The sequence below is a fragment of the Drosophila takahashii genome, chromosome 2L (genome assembly GCF_030179915.1).
Source record: "Drosophila takahashii strain IR98-3 E-12201 chromosome 2L, DtakHiC1v2, whole genome shotgun sequence".
NCBI lineage: Eukaryota > Metazoa > Arthropoda > Insecta > Diptera > Drosophilidae > Drosophila > Drosophila takahashii.
In genome coordinates this window covers 13933658-13956231 of record NC_091678.1, presented here as the reverse complement: position 1 = coordinate 13956231, position 22574 = coordinate 13933658, and the positions used below count along the sequence as shown (strand labels likewise).

The 22574-nt window shown below is 39.6% G+C and overlaps 3 protein-coding genes across 3 annotated transcripts; 1 reads left to right on the top strand and 2 right to left on the bottom strand.

Moving 5' to 3' along the window:
* Positions 1 to 15: 15 nt before the first annotated feature.
* On the bottom strand, positions 16 to 22213 carry hbt (headbutt). The gene is made up of 6 exons (XM_017143038.3): positions 22166 to 22213; positions 9809 to 10278; positions 7817 to 9032; positions 6651 to 7014; positions 3953 to 4133; positions 16 to 3898 (listed from the first exon to the last, which is right to left on the bottom strand). The coding sequence occupies exons 1-6, from the start codon at positions 22211 to 22213 to the stop codon at positions 3166 to 3168; spliced, it is 3012 nt and encodes a 1003-aa protein (XP_016998527.3). The 3' UTR covers positions 16 to 3165.
* On the bottom strand, positions 4494 to 5273 carry LOC108058348 (uncharacterized). Its single transcript, XM_017143040.3, has one exon. The coding sequence runs from the start codon at positions 5271 to 5273 to the stop codon at positions 4494 to 4496; it is 780 nt and encodes a 259-aa protein (XP_016998529.2).
* LOC108058347 (uncharacterized) lies at positions 5363 to 6310 on the top strand. The gene has a single exon (XM_017143039.3). The coding sequence runs from the start codon at positions 5363 to 5365 to the stop codon at positions 6188 to 6190; it is 828 nt and encodes a 275-aa protein (XP_016998528.2). The 3' UTR covers positions 6191 to 6310.
* Positions 22214 to 22574: the final 361 nt, after the last annotated feature.

The window sequence follows — 22574 nt, the reverse complement described above, 5'->3', positions numbered from 1 at the left end:
ATATTAAAAGCAAACGCGAATCTGTATTGTACATTTTTTATTTACCATTTTGCTTGACATTTTGTTTCTGTTTATTACTAATTCACAATTCTTTGCTTGAAATACATAATAATTTTAATAATATGTTATATTATGCATTTACGCACACACAAACATACTTACGCAAGTAAGTTAATGAATTCTGTGTTGTCCTTTTGTTGGTAATATAATAGTTTAGCTTTTGCTATGCTTTTAAAATGCATAACATCCATTAGCGTTTACACTTTCATGGGTTTTCTAACAATATATTATGTTCGATTTTCTCTTCATACTTTTTATGTTTTTTGCGGTTTATTGAAATCTTGTTTCGTTACTTTGTTTTTAATTGCCTAGCAAAACTTCGACTCATTATAGTTTTTAATGATGAAGCATTGTTTTACGATTAAATGCGCAGAAATACTTTTGAAGTAAACAATTTGTTTGTCTGTTTTTTATTTGTTCAAATTTCACAACATTGAAATTTTATTTCTTCATCAACACATGCAGTTTTTTAAAGTTTTATTTTTGGTGTGCTTTGTTAATAACATTTTGATTTCTTTTGTTTGTATACTCGCTTTTGCTAATACTGAATTCTGTTGAGCCTTTCGCGTTCCACCTGTTGAGCCAACTCCTTCCTAAGAACTCATTTGAGCGATTTAATTGAACTTTTATGTCGGTGTATAAAAGTTTTATCCAATCATTTGGGTGTCTTAAAGCTTTTCCATTTCCTCGTTTGTTCAATCAACAATTTCAATTCTAATTCTCAACTTGGGTACAGAGAGCTGAGCTACATTTTTAGGGGTATGGGGAATGTATATATTTGGAATACATATTTTGTAGACATATGCATGTGTGTTGACATTGGGTTTCGTAATCGTTCACTTCTAATTTACTAAAAATCTACAAAATATAATATTTGAATTTTTCCTCTGCTAAATATATTCTGAATATACATACTTTATAATGATTGTTTAACATTTATACACTTTTCTTTATGCAAGTTTTAATTTCTTACTTTGCTTGTATGTGTGGTTCTTGATGAGGTCAACTTTGATTTGCTTTATTTGAAACTTTTGGTTTTCGTCTATTTGAATATCTTTACTTTAAGAATGATCTTGTCTAATTGTTGATATGTGTTTACTGCTTTATGTTGTGGCTAATATGAAATCTTGCGTTTTTGATTTATATTTTTACAATTTCAAAAAGGTTTAACAGTGTCCTTTCATGTGTTATTTAGGTTTTATTATTTTTTTTTTAGATTTTTGTTGTTTTAATAATATTCAGTCTATATAAACATTCATTTATACATTTATGCTAAATTTTGGAAAACAAATAGGGGAAAATGTGCGAAACTGACACAAAAACGATGCACATTTTGCAGTTCCTCAACCAAAACTGGTAAAATTTCTCTAAAAAGAAATTGGGCTCAAATAATGTGGAAATTAGAGTACCTGAATACCTGTGGATGATCTGTTTCGTATGGGAGAAAGTATTCAATTCATGTAAATCTATCAAAAATTAATGGTTGTTTTTTACTTTACCTTGTATATTCAATAGTGTAAGTATAGTTAGGGTATGCTATTTGCTTTGCATCGTTTCCGTATATTTATTTAAATATTTTGTTATAATTGCTTTGTTTTGCTTTAGCTTGCTAACACATTCCTCTTGACGAGTTTTATTCAATGCATTTGGGTTTTAGTTGTATCTTTCACTGCTGTTTCTGAATTCCTATTCATGCTGGCTATACCTTTTTACGTGATCTGACATTTCCTTCAACAGATTCCTGAATTTTTGCTATGCATTTGAATATAGATATAAATCGATCAACATAAACGAAATCAACTATTTACATATAGGTTTCCGTTTGGTTATAAATCTAATCACTGTTTTCAGTTTGTGGTATTTAGCTGTTCAAGTCACATATTTGCAGAAACCAACAAAAGCAAAACATCAGAGTTTCTGTAGGGTTCAAGAGTTTCGGTACTTGTTTTGTTTTTGAGTCGAAAGTAAAACATTTTGCAATATACTTTCCAACATCGTATGCTAAAATATTTATTTATGATATTGTTATTCGTAATATATTACGTCGTGCCTTGTAGAATAATGTTTATTAGAGTGTTCTTAGCAGCGATTGAGCTTGCTGGGAAAAATATTCATATAAAGAAACGTATTTTATGTTATCAATTCACTAATTACTAAGCAAACCAATGCCAAGCATATCCTAAAATTAATGTTGTTTGCTCTACTTCATTTGCGGCGCCATTTGGCTCCATTAAAAAATTTCCAATTTAAATTGCCCTGTCCAGGGGCCCGAAAAGATCCTAACCATCTCAACTAAATCAATTTGTTAATTGTCTTTCTCTACTGCTCTCGGATGTTGATGCTTGAGATGGCTTCACACCTGCACCGATATATATAATTTCTGTGGATAAATGGATAAATTAGCTATGTAAAAAAGTTCCTAACTTAAATCATTGTAGGCAGTATGTCAGTTAATTCTCTTCTCCAGCTTTTGTTCGTTTTCAATTTGGGCCGAAAGTAACTGTAGATAGTATGTGGATTTTTCTGAACACAATTGCGTTATTAAGACGATAATTAGATAACTGAGCTCCAAATGAAATACTGTGAGTTGTTTTTTTAAATACAAATATCGTGTTCAACTTAGTCCATTAAAACCTTTTAAACCTTTGGAACGACTTGTCGATGGGATTACTCAATGGTAATCCATCACTTAAAGGAACATCTCTAATACTCTAGAGTCTAGACCTTTGCGTGCTATATGGTACGCATGCTATTCGGCACACTGAAAAGCGTCTACACATTTAAAAAAAATTTGGCAAAGCTTTTACAAAATTACGAAACTACGGTTACAAACTACTTTGCCAAAAACACAATACCAAGTGCAATACTGTTTTGAGCCCGATCAATCGATTTGATCCGATTTGATCTGACTGGCAGGTATTCGAAAACTAGACGTCTCGAAAGCAATTCTAAAAACTAACCACTGTGCCACTGCGCAACTCATGCTCATTCCAAGTGGCGCTCCTCCTCGCAGATGGCGCTCCGCGTCGCCTCGCACTGGGCACAGTGCTTCTCCAGAAACTTCATGGACAAGTGGAACGTATACCGGTGCCGGGTGCAACGCCTTTACATCTTGTACTCGACAATCTTGTTGGGATTGAGGAACTGCTCCCGTTGCGACGCCTCCAAGTGGGCTACGGTGCGCGTCAAAGCCGAGCCCGATCCCGATCCAGATCCAGAACCCGCTCCAGCCGTTGATCCCGAGGAGGATTTGTGCTTGCCATCTCCAGCTCCTCCTCCTCCTCCACTGGTGCGTCCTGTGTCCGTGCCAATCGGCTGATACACTCCCTCGGCACTGATCACGCCCACATTGACCCCGGCGACCACCGGCTGCTGCAGATATCCGGAATACTGCGGCGGCAGCTGGTAACTGCCCGGCGGCTGCTGCTGCTGCTGTTGGTGGCTGCCCGCCCGCGGCTGCTCCGTGTGGGCAATGGGATACTGCTGCTGATGGGCGTAGTCCTGGCTGCTGGCCAAAGCGCCAGCGGCAGCCACCGAGCCACCAGCTGCTACTCCGCCCCCTCCGGACGATCCTCCTCCTCCGCCGCCTCCTCCTCCCCCTCCTCCACCGCCGCCCATGCGGGATCCGGAGTCATCGTTGAGACCCTCACCCATTTCCCCATCGCGATTGTGCCGCCCGCGGATGCACAGCTTGGTGAAGAGCCACACTCGTCCGCGGTAAAGGAGGTAGCAGCAGAAGTGAACAAAGAAGGTAAAGATTATGGCACAGGCCGTCACAATGATCGCCTTGCCCGGCTTGGTCCAGTCCATCATCGGGTAGATGGCAGTTTGGTTTTTCCTGTGGGTAACGATAGTAAGTAAACTGTATTTCCCGGAGACTGAGACTCCTCACCTGTCTGTGCCGCCGGCCAAGAAGTAGATGCCCGTGAATATGGCATAGGCCAGGCCAATGCCAGTGGTAAAGTAGGCGTGGCTCATCTTTATCGGGTGACCCACAATGGCCAGATCGATGAGCATTATAATCGTGTTGAGCACATGGACCATTATGTTTAGCGCATCGATCTTGTGGATTTCTGAAAGGTCAAGGGCGTTGATTAAATTAATCTTTTATTTTTACGTCAAGTTAACTTTGTTTTTTTACTATTTCCATAGGGTGAGTATTATTATTAAAGAAATAAAAAACACCATCAATTATTTAGGTGGAAGAATTTGGCTTACGAAACCCAGTAACACGAATAAAAATACTTGTTCTAAAGAATTCGCGGTGATTTACCAATGAGGAATACTCTATCAATTTTTTAATTTTTACTACAATACTTTAGTTATTATAAAATAAAATACATAACTACTTCAACAAATTTCCAAAATAATCTATATATTCTATATAATGTTATAGGGCAGGCTTTTGCAGAGCTCTCCAGTTTGAAAGTTCCCTACTTCGAGTCCTTCATCATCTCCCATTGACTCTTAATGGACCTGGCTAAGAACTTTTGGTTGGACCTTTGGCCCACGTAGAGGAACTCGAATCCAATGTCGTCGGCGGAGTCCAGACAGATGTAGCAGGCGAGAAAGTCGAGCAGCAGCATCGTGGAGCAGAGTGGCCTGTCCAGAATGGGCGGCCAGTTGTCCCAATAGCCGGAGATCACCTGTGCCTGGAACACAATCAGCGGACACATGACTTGCCAGAGCACAAAGTGAACGGCTACTTCGTAGGCATAAAGCCAGTTCCGGAGGTGAACCGTAACTCCGACCATCAGGACGCTCGAGAAGATGACGAATATGAACCAGGTGAGCAGGAGGTACATCAGTGCGGGGCAATTGGGTAGAATCCAGGAGCCCACCACCAGCAGTAAAGCCATCATGATGAGGATCTCGATGCTCAGCAGCAGGACGTGCAGGGTCAACTGATCGGGTAGGATCGAAACCGTTCCCAAGGCCAAGCATCCCGCAATCGAGCAGCTAATCAGCCAGTTCAAGGGAAACTTCCAGCGCAGCCAAGTTACAATGACATAAATGCAGAGGATGGACAATCCAATGCCGAAGAAGCAGTAGGTGGCCAGGTCATCGGGAACCAGGGGATATCCTCGCAACAGGCCCGGGATAATGAGCAGCAGAATGGCCAGCAGAATGAAGACCAAAGCGATGCCGTAGATCCACAGGAAAACCCGGAGACGTAGATGGCGCCTGAGGCCATCATCTGGCTGATCACTCATCGAGTGGGGAAAGTGTTCTCCTATTTTCCGGCTCCGCCTTTTCCGGTTGTATCAAGTGTCAAAGGTGAGAGCTCGGCCTGACAGCCAGTATGTTAAGTGTAACCAGATCGGCATCAGCCCCGAATTTCAGCGTTCGTTCCCTTGAATCCCTGTGCTCGAAGAACCGATACGAGGCGGACTCCCGTCTTTATGAGGAGGAGGAGTATGTGGAGCAGGGCACCTCCATACCCAAGCTGCAGCCGCGGCGGCAACCCTCGGCCTGCCTCTTCCGCACCTACGTCTGCCTGCTGCTGGGCATCCAGGTGACGCTCTCCTCGCTGCAGTGGCTAGGCTCCACCTACCGGTGGCGCCCCCAACTAAGTCCGGCTAACCGCAGCCTGTCCGTTCTGCTGTTCCTGCTGTCCTGGTTGAATCTCACATTGGCCTTCATCGGTTTCCGGCGGCTGCAGTTCACCTTTCCCTTGAACTGGATCATCTTCGGCTGCATCTTCGAGAGCCTCACGCTGCTGGTGGTGTGCTTGCACATCCTCGAATTGGACATCACCTGGCCATTTGTCCTGATCGGGATTGGTGTGCTGGTCGTGTACACGCTGCTGGGTCTCTGGGTGCCGGGCTTCCTCACCGCCAACCTCTGGATCCTCATCCTGGCCAGCATTGTGGTGTTTGTGGTATCCACCGTGGCCCTGTGCGTCCGCCTACAGATGTGCTACTACGTCCCGGCCAGTGTGTGTCTGGTCTTCTTCGGTCCCTGGGCCATGTTCAATTCGCAGAAGCTCTTCCTGCCCCACCAGCGGACCGGCTATCTGCCACATCAGTACTTGGAGGCGGCCGCCAAGATGTTTATCAACTACGCCTTCACCGTCAGCGGCCTTGTCTTCGCCCACCGCTTTTCGGTGGACGCTCTGGATGCCCAATGATGATGTTAGTTGGGTTCAGGTGGGATCTGGTTTAAGGGGCTACCGAACTGGTGCTGATCTTATTTATATTTCGATTTTTTGTAAGTCTTTAATTAAATTGTCACGTGTTTTTATTTTAAATTCTTAATTATTTGATTTTTAAACTAATTTATAAAAAAAAGAGCAAACATCGGATTATAATAATATTTATTTAATATTATTAATGAATTTTAATATTTAGCCACATTTATAACTTGTAAGAAATACACACAAATAATTTGTGATTATGCAATACGCATATCGTTTTAACATGAAATACTCATTTAGCATATCGAATTTACGGGGCCGCATATTAATTGATATTGCATAATGTAAAATCGATCTATGTTTCATATCGATTTTTTTTGGGTGCAGGGGTAAATATTAAACCGACTTCTAGGAATATCTCTAAAAATATTTAAGAAAAAGGGATAAAACTTACCCGGATTGTGGACCAGGAGCCAATAGCACATGGTTACGATGAAGGCATAGACAGTGGCACAGGTGTAGAGCACCCAGTACAGGTGGTGCAGGCGGCTTTTCTTCGCCTGGCGCACGATCTCAAAGTCCTCCCGCTCCACCATCATGCCCTGGGTGACTATCCAGGCGGCCAGCCAGGCCTGAACGGTGCAGAAGAGCAGGCCCCAGTGGGTCAGGTAGATCCACCACTTGGCGTAGTGGTGCTCGAAGTGCTCGTCCGTGCGCCCGATGTCCAGCAAGGAGCAGACCAGGGCCGCCAGGCAGGTGATGGCCGTTATCCAGCGGTAGAACAGGTACACGATGCGCACCTGAGTGTTCCGCTGCCACTGTTGGGGGAAAAGTTAATTAGGATAGGTATTTAGATAAGCAATTGAAAAGTTAAAATATTTACTAAAGATAAATCAAACCGATACACTCAGAAAAAAATAAGAATGGGTTCGTATCAAGAATTTCTTCTCTACTTTTAATTCCTTATTAAAGAACGAATTGAATAAAGCATTTGGTATGGTAACTTGTTAAATATTCAGAAATAAAGGGGGTAAAAGTAATTAGGATAGGTACATATTTAGATAATCAATTGAAAAGTTAAAATATTTACTAAAGAGAAATTAAATTGATACATTCAGAAAAAAATAAGAATTTCTTCTTATCAACTTTCAATTCTTGATTAAAGCATTTTATATGGTAACTTGTAAAATATTCAGAACTATGCAATATATACGAATTTTAAATTTGTGAACCCAAGAAATCAAAAATTTATATTAAACTATAAATTATCTTGGTAAAACATTACCAAGATAGCTATTTAAAAAAATAAAAAATTTGCAAAAGAAAAACAAAATTAGTAAGTAAAGTAGGAAAACTAAAAACGGGTGTATATATTTCTTGGCTTTTAATTCTTTATTTCAGAAAATCTCTTTTTTTAAGCATTTAAAGATGAACAATTTAATAATTGAGTATGAAATATATTCCCATTTATAAGGATGTAAAATTGCATAAATTCAATCAATCAAAAATTAACATTCTACCAATATGTTTTGAGATGTAAATTAGTTATGGCAAAAGCATTATAATTTCCCTTCCGTAAAGCCCATCAATCGATGGAATACTTCCCAGCTCAGCACTCACCTGGCACAGGTAGAAGTTGTGCCGATGCACATGGTCCGGGGTGAACTCCGGGAAGCAGCTATTCCACAATTTGCTAACCATCATTCTCTGATTGCCCAGGCAGCTGCCGGCGTTGGTGGCGAATTGGTTGAAGCCCTCGCAGCTGTCCTGCGAAGGATACTGGTAGGAGTGATAGGACTGCTGCTGCAGTTGCTGCTGCGTCGGCTGGAATTGCTGGTGTTGCTGCTGCTGCTGGAAGTGCGACTGATGCTGCTGCAGCCGCTGTTGCTGCTGTTGGTGTTGCTGCTGATGCTGCTGCTGCTGTTGCTGCTGCTGCTGTTGTTGGTATTGGTAGGGCTGGTATCGCTGGTCCTCCAGGACACGCTGCGACTGACCACCGCCACCCAGATCGGAGCCCCCTCTTCCCACTGCCGATCCCGCTGATCCTGCTCCTCCCGCTGCGGCTGAGCCGTGCTCCGTTTGGTACTCGTGTTGCGGCGGCGTCTTGTGGCTGTGCAGGCTGTCCCGGCCGCTGCCGCCGTAGGGATGCAGAAAGTCCGGCAGGTCAAGGATGTGCGCCAGCTGCGTGGCCACCTCCTCGTCTTCCTCGACGTCCTCGTCCTCCTCCTCCTGCAGGTGGAAGAAGCGCAGTTCCTCGAGACTCGAGCAGTCCGTGGAGAGCAGGGCCTGCGGCAGGCACTCCTCGAGCAGGTCCTCCTCGTCCTCAGTGGTGCTGGCGAAGCCCGGCAGATAGCCGTAGTTGTCGTAGGCGTCGTACCGCCTGCGGGGCGTGGCCTTGTAGCCGCGATAGCCGCCAGCTTGCAGCTCCTCCGCTGCACTTCCGTACTCCCGGAACGGCGAGGTGGAGACCGCAGACGATGCCGCCGCGACTGCTGCAACGGCCGCCGGAGTGGGCGGTACGGGCGGTGGTAGAGCGGTTCTAGTGCTGCGGCTGCTGAAATAATAATCGGTGGCTACACTCGGCGCCGGCGGTGGTGGCGGTAGGGCCGCTGGAACGGCCAAGGGCGGCAAATAGCCGGGCGAAGTTCCCGCTGAGGCTAGCAGCGGCGTTGGCGAGGCATCGAAGTTGATCAGCGCCGCCGCCGGATAACCGCCTCCGGAATAGCCGCCCACGCTCCGGTACGGATACGCTGGGTAGGGAGCGCTGTTCGCGGTGCCGCTGCTGCTGGTCGTTCCTATGTAGATGTGCGCCGAGGTGGACGGCAGATGGTACCAGCTGTAGTGGTGTATGGTAGGGAAATTAAACAGTTTTTAACATTTTTGATTTATATCAAGGTAAAATAGATCACTTTAAAAGAAGTTTTTACACCTAATTGAGCTTTTAGATGGTGTAAAATAGGGAAGTTAAACAGTTTTTAACATTTTTTAGGTAAAATTAGAGTAAGGTAAAATTTAAGTTAAAATATATCATTTTAAAAGAAGTTTTTACACTTAATTGAGCTTTTGGATGGTGTAATATAGGGAAATTAAACATTAAATATTTTTTTATTTATATTAATATAAATAGATAGATTTAAAAGAAGTTTTTACACTTAGTTGATTACTTAGATTAAGAAATCGTTCACAAATCAAATTTAACTTGCGTAACTTCAGGTAACTCTCCGCATCACAAAATACATTTTTTTGATAAATTATAAAACTTTAAACTTTAACATAATATTACATTTTTTAAAACATCTAAAAATCATATTCTTTTAATTTTTGATCAAATTACTTTACGAAATAAAATATGTCCAGTGTTTTTGTTCTGCTGACATTGAACTGGGTATTATAAATGACTGAAGACGTGGGCTGAGATGTAGAAACATAAGTGAATTCGTAGCTTTTAAATAAGATATATTAGCGTGATCTTAGGTGACCAAAACAAACTTAATACCTTTTTAATAACTGTAATAAAATGCCAAGAGTCGTAGGTGTTACAGGGCTATGATATTATATTTCATATTTATGCAGTTTTAGGGTTACGAGGGGTTAAGTGGGTGTGCTATATACCTGGCTAGGTTGCCGCTGCCCAGACCGAAGCCCAGGCCCAGTCCCAGACCCAGATCGGTGTTGGTGCTGCCGCGACTGAAGTAGTAGCTATATTGTTGCTGTTGCTGCTGCTGCTGTTGGTGGTGTTGCTGTTGCTGGTGCTGCAGTTGCTGGTGCTGCAGCTGCAACTGCTGGGCCGCAAAGAGCTGCTGCTGCTGGGCAATCTGCTGCTGCTGCTGATGGGGGGCTGCGTAGCCGGTGAGCCAACGTTGCCGCAGGCACGAGTAACTCTCCTGCAACTCGCGCTCGAGTCGCTGCAGCAGCAATTGTTGCTGCAGCTGCTGGATCTGCAGTTGCTGCTGCTGCTGGGCTAGCAATTGCTGCTGCACGAGTTGCTGGTGCTGTTGCTGCTGCTGTTGTTGCTGCTGTTGGCCACTAATTGGCACCGCTCTAAAGTAAAACTGCGCGTAATCCAATGTGATGGCGTTCCTCTACAGCTCTGAATCGCGTCTACCACATTCACGCTTGGCTATTCGCTGCTTTTGATGTTGTCTTTGTGTCCTTTGTGGCTTTTGCTCCTGTTGCAGTTGCAAGTGGCAAGACGTCTGAGCCTGTAAGTGGAGCAAGGCATAGAGGCAATGAGTTAAGTCGACTGCTTTTCACATGCGAGTGCATAATGTACTAATTAGACGGGCGTTAAGCATACGCCGCGTATGACAAGATAAGGCGGGTAGTATGGAGTTTTAGTTTTAAAATAGAAAAATGTTACCTTAATAGTATTTTATTTCCATAAATGTTTCCTACAAAAAATATTCCTAGCTCATAGATTTATACAAATTAAAACATTATTTAAAAAACCTATTTTTCTAAAATAAAATTTAAAAAAACAGAGAATTAATATGTTTTAAAAAAATATATATAAATAAATCCAAATTTAAACATTTGATTGCTAAAATATACATATACAATTTTGGGCCCCTGAAATAAAAACCTCACTACGGTCCTGGCCCAGATTGCGAAAGATAAAGGCGGAGGAAAACGCTCCACTGAACGCACTCGTTGGTGGCTCTGTAACCGTTTCTTTGAAATCCTAATTTGCTCCTCCACAGACGTTTCCAGCTTTCGAGGAACAGGAGGAGCTGGAGCTTGAAAATACTGAAAAGCAAGCCTGTAAGCCACAAAGGAAATTTCAATGGAAATATGTTCATTACAAATTCGCTGCACTTTGCATAAAATCTTAAGCTTGATGCATGTACAAATATATACTATTATTCTCCAAAAGTTGAACTCTGATGAACTTATTTTTGAGATCTATAACGAGTTCATGAATGCGCTCCTATTCTCCAATTTTTCCATAATTCAGTAGCCTTAATAATTAAATATTACTTAAAAGAATATCTATATTTTTAATAGGGTTGACTTTTTGTTTTGAGATTTTTTAAACATATATTCAAATTTCAATTATATTTGCAAAAGTTTTTTTTTTATCAATTTTCTTCCAAATCTCTTCAAGTCCCCTGGGGGTAAACCACTTTCATAGCATTATCCTTTCGCTGCAGACACTCGCCCACTTTCGCTTTAATGTCCTTAGCAAGTGAGGGCGGGGCAATAAAATCAAATCAAATTGCGCGTGCCTCAGCAAAACGCAGAACGCAAAACGGCGACCAGGAAGCGCCGTTGTGGCCATTTTGGTTGCGTTGCTTTTCCGCTGCAAAATTGAGTTGCAGTTAGTTGAGTTGTCTGCTAGCTGGGTGGGGGAAATGGCATGGAAAATGGTGGGAAAATGGGCACTGAGCCTGCTGCATGCGAGTGTGTGTGTGTCTGCCCTTTGACGTCATCAGCAAATACTCTACTCCTGGGCGCCAAGTGTTGTTCTTCTTGTTGGCACTGTTTACACAGCTGCTATGGGGCCAACATTTAGTTGTTGCCACTACCGCTGGTTGCTGCAACATTTACATTGGCAATTTGCTTGAAAAGGCACTTACACAGAGGCATCATCCTCCTGGTACGAGCCATGCGGCACACCAACACAGACGCCACTGGACCCACTTCCGGCCACAAGTCTGTGCTTTTGGCCTAACCCGAACTTCCGACATTTCCACCAAGCCCAGGATACCCTTCGTTGGGTTGAGTCTACTCCAAAGGAAAACCAGGATGTATGTATTTAATATTTTAATAAAGTTTATTATTTTCCTAACATTATCAATTTAATAGGAATTTTATTTTATTTTTTTGGTGTCTAAAGAAGTTTTTTAACAATCTTCACTTATGTTAATATTTCCTATTTAGAATGCACTTTAGTAATATGCTTATCATTTTAATATCTTATTATATCAAAACTAAATTTATAAAAATGAAAATGTGTAAAATATATATTTTATTACCTCTGATATAAATGTGAAAAAATATTTCAAAAGAAAAAATACTATTCTACAACATTAAATATTCCTTCCTTGCAATCATGCAATCAATCACACTCCATACTCATGATACGACGCAGAATAGTATTTAATTAAATTGTCAATATCCGAAAGAGAACTCATGCTTTCATGATTTTCCAACTGAAAAATGAATGTGCTGACTCAACTTATGTCTCTACTTTTTGTTACTTTGGTTTTAAGACCCCGCTTTGTGTGTGAAAACTTCGTTTAACTTGTGTGAAAACTTTTTGCTTCCATCACTTTAAGGCTCCTCTGTGTGATGGCAAACACAAAAAGAAAGGATAAAAAAGGAAAAGACTGACAAGGAAGCCAAAGAGAGGGAATAAAGTTTTGTTCAACATTTAGTTAAAGTCGTTTGGATGGTTTTCAGCCCTGGCTGTTTATTTATAGCCCACTTGGCGGGCGAAAAAAAAAAGAGAGGGGAAAAGAATACAAAATTTGACAATAGTTTTTTGCAGCGGCAATTAGGGGCACGCAGCACGTTGCAGGTCATAAAGCCGAGAATGAATTACCCAACAGAGTTGCAATTGAAATGGAAATTGAAATTTAATGGCATTCAGCGGAGATCCTGGTGTCGTGCAGAGAGTGAGGGAATGGCTCTATAGCCGAACAATTGCGTGCTTAAGCTGCATCATAAATTCGCCCAAGTGACCAGCAGACAAACGAGCAAACAGAAGCACACACACGATGTGGCCAACGTGTCGTATGCGCGATAGTCAATGAAGTGTGCACGTGGAGTGCGCTTAAAGGACTTTATCGTTAATTCTACTTTAATAACGTGAACGTGGTGTATCACGTTGTGCAATGTGTGAGAAAGCCTCTACCCATTTTAAAATCCGTTTCTCGTAAATTACTAGCTATCGAAATTTTTAAAATCGAACCTTTAAATAAAAAGTTATGCAGTGCAAGCAGTCGATTTACTGTTTGATAACTGCATTCTGCTCGCACTGCCTTTAGATTAGTAACGAGTATCTGATAGTCGAGGTGCTCGACTCGGCTTGTCTTTAACATTTACAATCTATTCCCTGAAAACACGAATTAATACCAAAATTCTTTGAACAGGTTTCATCTACTCCTCGACTGGAATTCCCCATAAGATCAGTTCTCTCAGTTCAAAGTCAAAATAAACAGCAATTCGGGCACATAACTTGCCGAGCACATGGAGCCTTAGTAATTTGCAGTATTTTCCCCTAGCAACCACCCACTTTTCTTTTTCCGCTCTACTAAAATAAGCGAAAAAGAAGCAGATATTTCGTTCGTTTTAATTAAATTGCATTCTCTTCACCAGTGCCACTTTCATCTGGCGCGGCTAAGGATACTTTAAGCGAACCTCCCTCGGAAATACTCACACTTGGCTGACTTGGAATTTCTGTTAATCAAACGCAGTGTTCAGCATGAAAGTGCTTAATCACTATGGACGGCAGTCCATGTAGTGACGAAGCGCACCAGGAGAGTGTGCGAAGGCGACTACTATATATCAAATAAAAACACCTCTTAACGAGGTAAAAAACTAGTGACGATCGCACCTTCAACATACAAAAGTTCTGATATCAACATTTGTGACGAAAAATTATTACACTCGTCATTAAATAGACTTTCTAATCTTTTCTCATTCGGCCCGCCCTAGCAGACTATTCCAGCCTTTTTCCCTTGACAGGCATTTTCTATTGCAGCGTGCCGAATAAAAAAATATTAGAAAGTCTATTTAATGACGAGTGTAATAATTTTTCGTCACAAATGTTGATATCAGAACTTTTGTATGTTGAAGGTGCGATCGTCACTAGTTTTTTACCTCGTTAAGAGGTGTTTTTATTTGATATCAGAAGTTTTTGTTTGTTTACATTTGCTCTCATAGGAGCTAATATATACATTTAAATTTAAATTGGTCAATCATAATTTGTAAGCCATTGTATTTAAACAAATTAAGTTAAAAAGTATTTCAAAATACCTTTTAAACGAGGTATGGCACATGTCTGTACCTTTAGTAGTGTAGAACTTACAAACTAACGAAATTTAGCCATTTTTAGCTTTTTTCCCGCTAAAGTAGCGGCTTTTTCCAAAAGTCGTAGAACAAAAGATTCCTATATGGAACTCCTAAGTGCAAATTTACTGATTCCATGACCCTAAAATACAGTTCGGATACCCTCACACAAAATTCAATACTCAGGAAGCTTTAGTTGTTCAAGCTGGCAAAAGTGGCTATTTTCGTATAAAAATAACTTTTAAACGTGACTTTTTACAGTAATGTGTTATATACCAAAATTTAAGGAATCTCAAGGGCTATACAGTTTAAAGTTTTCAAGAAAATCGTTAGAGCCGTTTTTGAGAAAAATAAAAAAAAGCTAAAAAAAAAGTTTTAAAAAATTGTCTTTTGTTCATATCTTTTTAATTATTACATTTACACAAATTGCATATAGAAGGCGTTTATAGCTTTTAAAAATACCTTTCAAACAAGATGCAGCACAAGTCTGTAGCTTTAGTAGTATAGAAGTTACGGTTTTCCGAATTTTAGCTATTTATAGCTGTTTTCCCGCTAAACTAGCGAGTTTTTCCAAAAGTGGTAGAACAAAAGTTTTTTATATCGATGGGATGAACGTCATATTAAATTTTCAAAACTTAAGAAACATGTTTTGGACAAACTGACAAACTGACAAACTGACAAACTGACAAACTGACAAACAGAATTAAATTTTCATTTTGGGAAGAAGAAGGAAATCTTATTTTGGCTATAACTTTTGAACGGAGCGTCGGATTTTGACAAATGACCCCTCATTCGACGGGTATTTTCAAAAGGAATACAACTAAAACATTGCGAGGGGGCATTTATCCCCACCGGCCCCAACAGCTCCAAATTTCGAAATTTTCATTTTTTCACTTTCACCGCTCTCTCTCCCAAGCCAATTGATTTTCTTAAAGTCTTGGTATGCAATCCTTTAAGTTATTGCAATACCTTTCGATTGGTGTATTACTCATTACGATCGGACTATCACAGCAGATTTTCAATTTTGCGGCTATATAATAGTAGTCGCCTTCGCACACTCTCCTGGTGCGCTTCGTCACTACATGGACTGCCGTCCATAGTGATACACGAAGAAATGAAAATCTACTGTGATGGTCCGATCATAATGAATGATACACCTATCGAAAGGTATTGCGAAAACTAACAGGATTGCATACCAAGACTCTAAGAAAATAAATTGGCTTGGGAGAGAGAGCGGTGAAAGTGAAAAAGTGAAAATTTCGAAATTTGGAGCTGTTGGGGCCGGTGGGGATAAATGCCCCCTCGAAATGTTTTAGTTGTATTCCTTTTGAAAATACCCGTCGAATGAGGGGTCATTTGTCAAAATCCGACACTCCGTTCCAAAGTTATAGCCAAAATAAGATTTTCTTCGTCTTCCCAAAATGAAAATTGAATTCTGTTTGTCAGTTTGTCAGTATGTCAGTTTGTCAGTTTGTCAGTTTGTCCAAAACATGTTTTTTAAGTTTTGAAAATTTGATATGACGTTCATGACATCGATATAAAAAACTTTTGTTCTACCACTTTTGGAAAAACTCGCTAGTTTAGCGGGAAAACAGCTATAAATAGCTAAAATTCGGAAAACCGTAACTTCTATACCACTAAAGCTACAGACTTGTGCTGCATCTCGTTTGAAAGGTATTTTTAAATGCTATAAACGCCTTCTATATGCAATTTGTGTAAATGTAATAGTTAAAAAAATATGCACAAAAGACAATTTTTGAAAACTTTTTTTTTAGCTTTTTTTTATTTTTCTCAAAAACGGCTCTAACGATTTTCCTTACAACTTTAAACTGTATAGCCCTTGAGATTCCTTAAATTTTGGTATATAACACATTACTGTAAAAAGTCACGTTTAAAAGTTATTTTTATACGAAAATAGCCACTTTTGCCAGCTCGAACAACTAACGCTCCCTGAGTTTTGAATTTGGGTGAGGGTATCCGAACTGTATTTTAGGGTCATGGAATCAGTAAATTTGCACTAAAGAGTTCCATATAGTAATCTTTTGTTCTACGACTTTGGGAAAAAGCCGCTACTTTAGTGGGAAAAAGCTAAAAATAGCTAAATTTCGTTAGTTTGTAAGTTCTACACTACTAAAGGTAAAGACATGTGCTATACCTCGTTTAAAAGGTATTTTGAAATACTTCAACGCCTTTTAACTTAATTTGTTAAAATATAATAGTTTAAAAATTATGATTGACCAATTAAATTTAAATGTATATATTAGCTCCTATGAGAGCAAATGTAAACAAACAAAAACTTCTGATATCAATTAAAAACACCTCTTAACGAGGTAAAAAACTAGTGACGACCGCACCTTCAACATACAAAAGTTCTGATATCAACATTTGTGACGAAAAATTATTACACTCGTCATTAAATAGACTTTCTAATCTTTTCTCATTCGTCACGCTGCAATAGAAAATACCTGTGAAGGGGAAAAGGCTTTAATGGTTTGCTAGGGCGGGCCGAATGAGAAAATATTAGAAAGTCTATTTAATGACGAGTGTAATAATTTTTCGTCACAAATGTTGATATCAGAACTTTTGTATGTTGAAGGTGCGGTCGTCACTAGTTTTTTACCTCGTTAAGAGGTGTTTTTAATTGATTGTATTATTACATAACTTTTACTCAGCCGAAATGGAGGGGCAAGTAGGATAAGCAGGAAAAATATTTCACATCCCCCTCGATACAAGAGTCGTTGGCAATTAATCCATGTGCTTGCCAAGAATAAATCGATGCGGTCTCAAAGGATAATTAATGCGTCACCCGAGTAAAGAGATCCTGGCCGTGACAGCGAGCATGGCGAATTTTATATGTGCCATAACTTAAGCACTCGATCAATAGCATGCATAATGCTATCAATATGCACACACAGATGGTATGAATGCATAATGAATCCAACAGAAATCCAAAATTATAAATCACAGCACTGCTTATCGGGCCATTAAACTTTCTTCTTATGTCCCTCTCGTATAAACACACACTAAGCTACTGTGCACTAAATATATAGAAACAACACTCAAAATTTCTAACTAATTTCCATTTTACATCCAAGGAGCTATATTAAATATATGTATTAAATTTATGTGCACATATTTGAAAAGGCAAAGCCAACAAAAAACGAATTTTTCAGAAATATAAGTCCGGTAAATAAATATTATTTCCCAAAAAGCATAAATATTGCGCATTCTATATTCATAAGAAAAATAACATAGTTTTGTAAAATTTTTTGATAAAAAACCGACTCAGCTTTTAAATTAATTCCAAGCAAGAGCTTTCAATGCATATAATATCTATGCATATCGCAATGGCTAAAATCCAGGAATATACGAATTTTTCAGAATTTTTTCCACACCTATTGAGATAACTTTTTGCTGAGTGAATACAAACGAGTAAATAGGCATTTCCTAGTATGGCTTTTGTATTGAAAATGGAAACCTTGCGGTGCTAATGTACACTTTTGTGTTGGTTGGTGGAAGGCGAGGGGATCCCATGATGCCAGGATGCGGGGCTCCGGCGGAGGTGGACATGTGACGGGTGAGAGGGATGACGTGTGGGTCTATGTAAACAGGAAGTGTTGCGCAGCAGGCAATGTGGCAACAAAATAGCCTTTAGAAGGTCCGGGAAGGGAACGGAATCAACGGCTGTGCTGGCTAAAGCACTTTTCCCCTCCACATCGCTCTGTCTGCCATTTGGGATTTTGCAAAAATATTTGCTTACATGAAATTATAGAGGGGGCCAACGTTTAATGAATGGCCTGCCACCTGTGCATGCTTTTAATGAGCTCAAGTAAGGACTGCATTGGCGGGCGGATGTTAACTGCGGATGTTTGCCAGCGTGTCTGTGTCCATGGACATGCTGAGAGGTGTATCGCATAGACAGGATCTCTTATGCCGAGATCTGTTTATTTCAGTTTCTTTAATAATACAACACAGCATGTACATTGCAATGAGCTCATTTATTTATTATTATTATTTTTGTTGTGCCTATTAATTCCTATCGAAATGTAAAAGAAATTTCATAAATCGGACCATTTATTATTCAAAAGTTATGAGCAAATGAAATGCAAGCAGTGGAAGCATTCGCTTTGGTGAAGCACTTTCATTAGCTGAGTAACGGGTATCTGATAGTCGAGGTACTAAGCAATAGCGTTCTCTCTTGGTTTTAATAAGAAATTACCCCTATCGCATAGATAGGATCTATTATGCCGAAGTCTGTTTATTTAACTGTCTTATTATACAATAGAGCATGTAAATTGCAATGAGCTCATTTATTATTTGATATTTTATTATGTAGTTTGCTTATAACATTTAATTAATGTATAAAGTGCAATATATTTGGCTAAAAGCTTTGAGCTATGGCTTCATTTGCTCCAAATCTTTTATAGTCATTATGACCTTGCACAAACAAATAATTTTATCTTCAAAATGAATTGCCAATATATAGAGCTGAAACAGATGGTAAAAGATTGTTGTTAATAAGCAATTACCCCAAATTAAGCTTAAGTCAAAAAGATAAGCAGCAGCAATTAGCAGTTTTCGAATAAATATTCTACAGAAAAGTACTTAACAAAAAATCCTTCCAGGCTTTAAGTTCGGTTTCCTTCGCCGAAAACAAATGGCCCAGCGCATTGGAATCTTGTTTATGGCATATATACAAAATAGTTTGGCCAAAAGCCGAAAAAAGTCATAGCTGCCATAAATCAAAAAGAAAAAGTGAATGAGCAAGCCAGGGCCAACGCAAATATTGCTGCCGCAGCAGAAGAAAAGTTTGACAAACGGCTTCGAGAGGGAAAACTGAAGATACAACGACACATTTGAGCACGAAAGATGGGCTAGGAAAAGGAAAATGAAAATATATTTCCGCCAGCGACAATCAGGTGAAATGCAAAATGTGTCGAGGAAGTTGTCAAAACACAGTGATAACATTTTCTGGCCAGGTACGTCCTGACTCTAATTGAGGGCGGGGTCCAACTTGTCTGTGCGGGTTTTTAAAGTATATACCATACAGCATATACATCTTTATTTTTTTTTTGAGAAACTTTTCCAACCTGGAGGCATTCTGCATTCTCCCTTTTTATTTATTGTGTTGCCCCCACCAACGACGGCAATATATTTTAGCCCGGCTTGCAATTTACCTCATTTTTCTCCGAAGCCGCCATCTACATAATTTCAGGGTTTTTACCCAGAAGCCTTCAAAAGAAATTAATCTTGCGAACGCAAAACCAACGTAAATTTACGAGGTGCCTTGCCAAAGGTAAAAACACATTTTTCAGCCATATATAATTTTATTCACAACTATTAATTGGGGCTTTAATGTATGCAGCCTTAACGCAGATAGGTTAAAAAACAATCTTTATATTTGTAGTATATAGATTCATCTAGTTTAATCAATGCATAGAATTGTTGTTCCATTAATTAAGACATCCAAACCTTGTTAGTTGAAAACAGCCTGGTATTATATCAACTAGACGGACAGAGGGGAAACCAATTGAGAAATCGCAGAAATTTAAAGGGGTCCGGTCAACAAAACCCTGTGGCACACAATCCGCGGCTGGTTAAAAACAATTGCTTTACAACGTTGTCCCTTGCAAATGACTTTTTGCAATCAGTGTAGCTGGTTGCAAAGCTCACTACAGTTTTCCTATTCTGTATTTAAGATTTTTTATATTTTTTCTGATATAATAAACATTTATTTCCGTTGTTAAAGTAACTGATTGAAAATGTACAAATAGGCCTACAATTTAATTAAATATTTTCCATATGCCGTCAGTTGTCTACTTATGCGCAGTACATGGTTAAGGGTCAAATTTCCATAACCCTTTTATACATTTTCCTAGTGAACTGTAAACCCATTAACTACCACTTATCGTAAATCAGCTGTTCGTGGTTGACATTCTTGAAAAATCATGCAGCGCTGCCTCTGCAATATGGTTGAATGGCATAAATGGGTGAAAAAACACAAATATGGCATGCAGGTCACCCTTCGGCTCTCTTTTCTGCTGCCGACTGCCATAAATCACATAAATGTGTGGCCGCATCAGCAGCATCCAGAAAATGGGAAAAAAAAAAACGGAGAAACAAGGCGAAACAACGACGGCAGCTTAATATCAGCATCAACTTTTAGTTCAATTAAGCGGTAACGTGGATGAACTTTTTTTAATTTATAGCTACGATAATGTGAGCATTCGCCTGTGAAAGGGATTATAAAAATAATAAGGAAAAAACACCGTTAAAAAATTATAGACACTGACGTTCTTGTGATTGTGTTCCTCTATATTATAATAAAAAGTATTTATGACAACTCTTACATAAATAACTAGAAAAAGCTCTTACAATTTATAAGTTTCATAGATTTAAGAAGTATATACACAAAACTATTTGTAAATCCTCTGCAATAATCGATATATAACAATAAAGTCATGAAAGCAAAGTCGAATTTAGTTAAAAGCCATCGAAATTCATTTGCCAGGTCTAGCTGAAAAATGTACTAATTTATTTAAGGGTTTTAAAAATCCATAAGAAATCCTGAGTTTATAAACACATTTATTTTTCTTTTTAAAGGCAGTGGAAAAACCACAAGCAAAACGAATGCATGACAATAACTGAAAGGAGGCAAAAACGGACAGAAATATTCGACTGAAAGGACAGGCGGATGAACACGGGCCGACAAATGCAGCAAATGCGTTCGCTGCGAATCAATATTAAACCGAGCCAAGCGAAAGGGTAGGGGGAAAAACAACAATAACAACATTCTGAATAACGTCAAACTAGACCATGAAAACAAGGAAAGCCCCAATGAAAAGATACCTAACATACACTGAGAATTTAACTGCAGTTTTACCAATTTAAAACAATTGTGAGGTACTAAAAGGTTTGTTCATTTAATTTAACAAAAATTAGGTTTTCAAAATATTATTAAATTTAAGTGTTACTTTTGCATACATTTTCCCATTTTAATGCTTTTATTTTTGTTGATTATTTTGCTGCGTGTAAAACTCATGGCAAACGTATACGCCCCGTTGCACGTGATGCACCTAAAAGTATGCAACGCTGCTCGTGCAGCAGTCGAGTTCTCTGTGGCCAACTGCGGTTTTGGTTTTTATTATTTTGAATTTCTCCATTTGCCGCTTAGAAGCGAGACAAAAACGCACCACGTTGACCGCAATTAAAGCGAAATGTTCAGAGGATGATGGTTGGCTTGGTTTGGGGACGAAAGTGGGACAGGTGGAAGCGTTTTTTCTACCTTGCTGGCCAGCTACAAAGAAAGTCTCGCAGCGGTGAGATGAGGACGAAGGAGCATCTATTCCTGACAGTTGAGTGAAAATTTAGCACAAGAAATTTACTGTCAGCTGAAAAAAGAAGAACTTTTTTTGCGGAATTTATTTCAGTGGCAGCAAGAAATTAAAAGACAAAGGTAGCCGCCAGGAAATGAAATGACAATGTGGCCATAGCCGCCAGGAAGACATGTTCTCTTCGACTTTGACGTTAGTTCTCTACAATCGCGGAAATTTAAATGGTCCTGCAGTTTTTTAAGATGAGAAACAGAAACGCGGAGTCTTTAAGTCCATTAGAATACGAGATCTAGGAAATATCTCAGGGATATTTAAAACTTCGAAGTATCTTTAAAAGTAACTCTCCAGTTTTGGTCTTGGATTAAATTTACTCATACATTTTCATGTCACACCAAGATGACCTGCCCCATATATTCACTTCCGTATTCATGAAAGGGGAAGGATTACATCGAATACAATTAGTGTGTGATAAATAGTCCCAGCAGGCAAGTGACCCCCTTGAGACATTTGATGCAATGCCAACAGAGACGCAGGGGCAACAAGCATGATAAATCTAAGTTCATCTATTGAAAGTCATTGTGCCGCACTAACAGCCGACAGATGGCTGCATTTGGAGACCTACCATGTGGTAACGCCCCTTGGGCGGCCAACAACCCTTCTCATCCGACATATTGTGTGAGTCGAGTCAGCTGCTCGGCCTATTTGGCATTTTGTTTCTAAGCCCTGTCTGCAAGTAGTTTGGGCTGCAATTAAAATTGTTAACCCTACTGTAAAATCGCATTGGGGCTGTTGCTGCTGCTTCTACTGCTGTTGTGGGCCCAGATCCAGCAGCTGTCGCCTATTTTTGGCCAAAATTCGAAATTTATGGTATAAATAATTAAGAAGAAGCAATTTGGTGGTGACGAGGAAAATAGAGCAATTACCAAACCAAATACACAGAACAAAAATTGACAAGAGATCAGATTGATAAGGGCAGGTAAATTATATATTGTTAAAGATATATCTAACGTTATAACGTTATTCATATAATA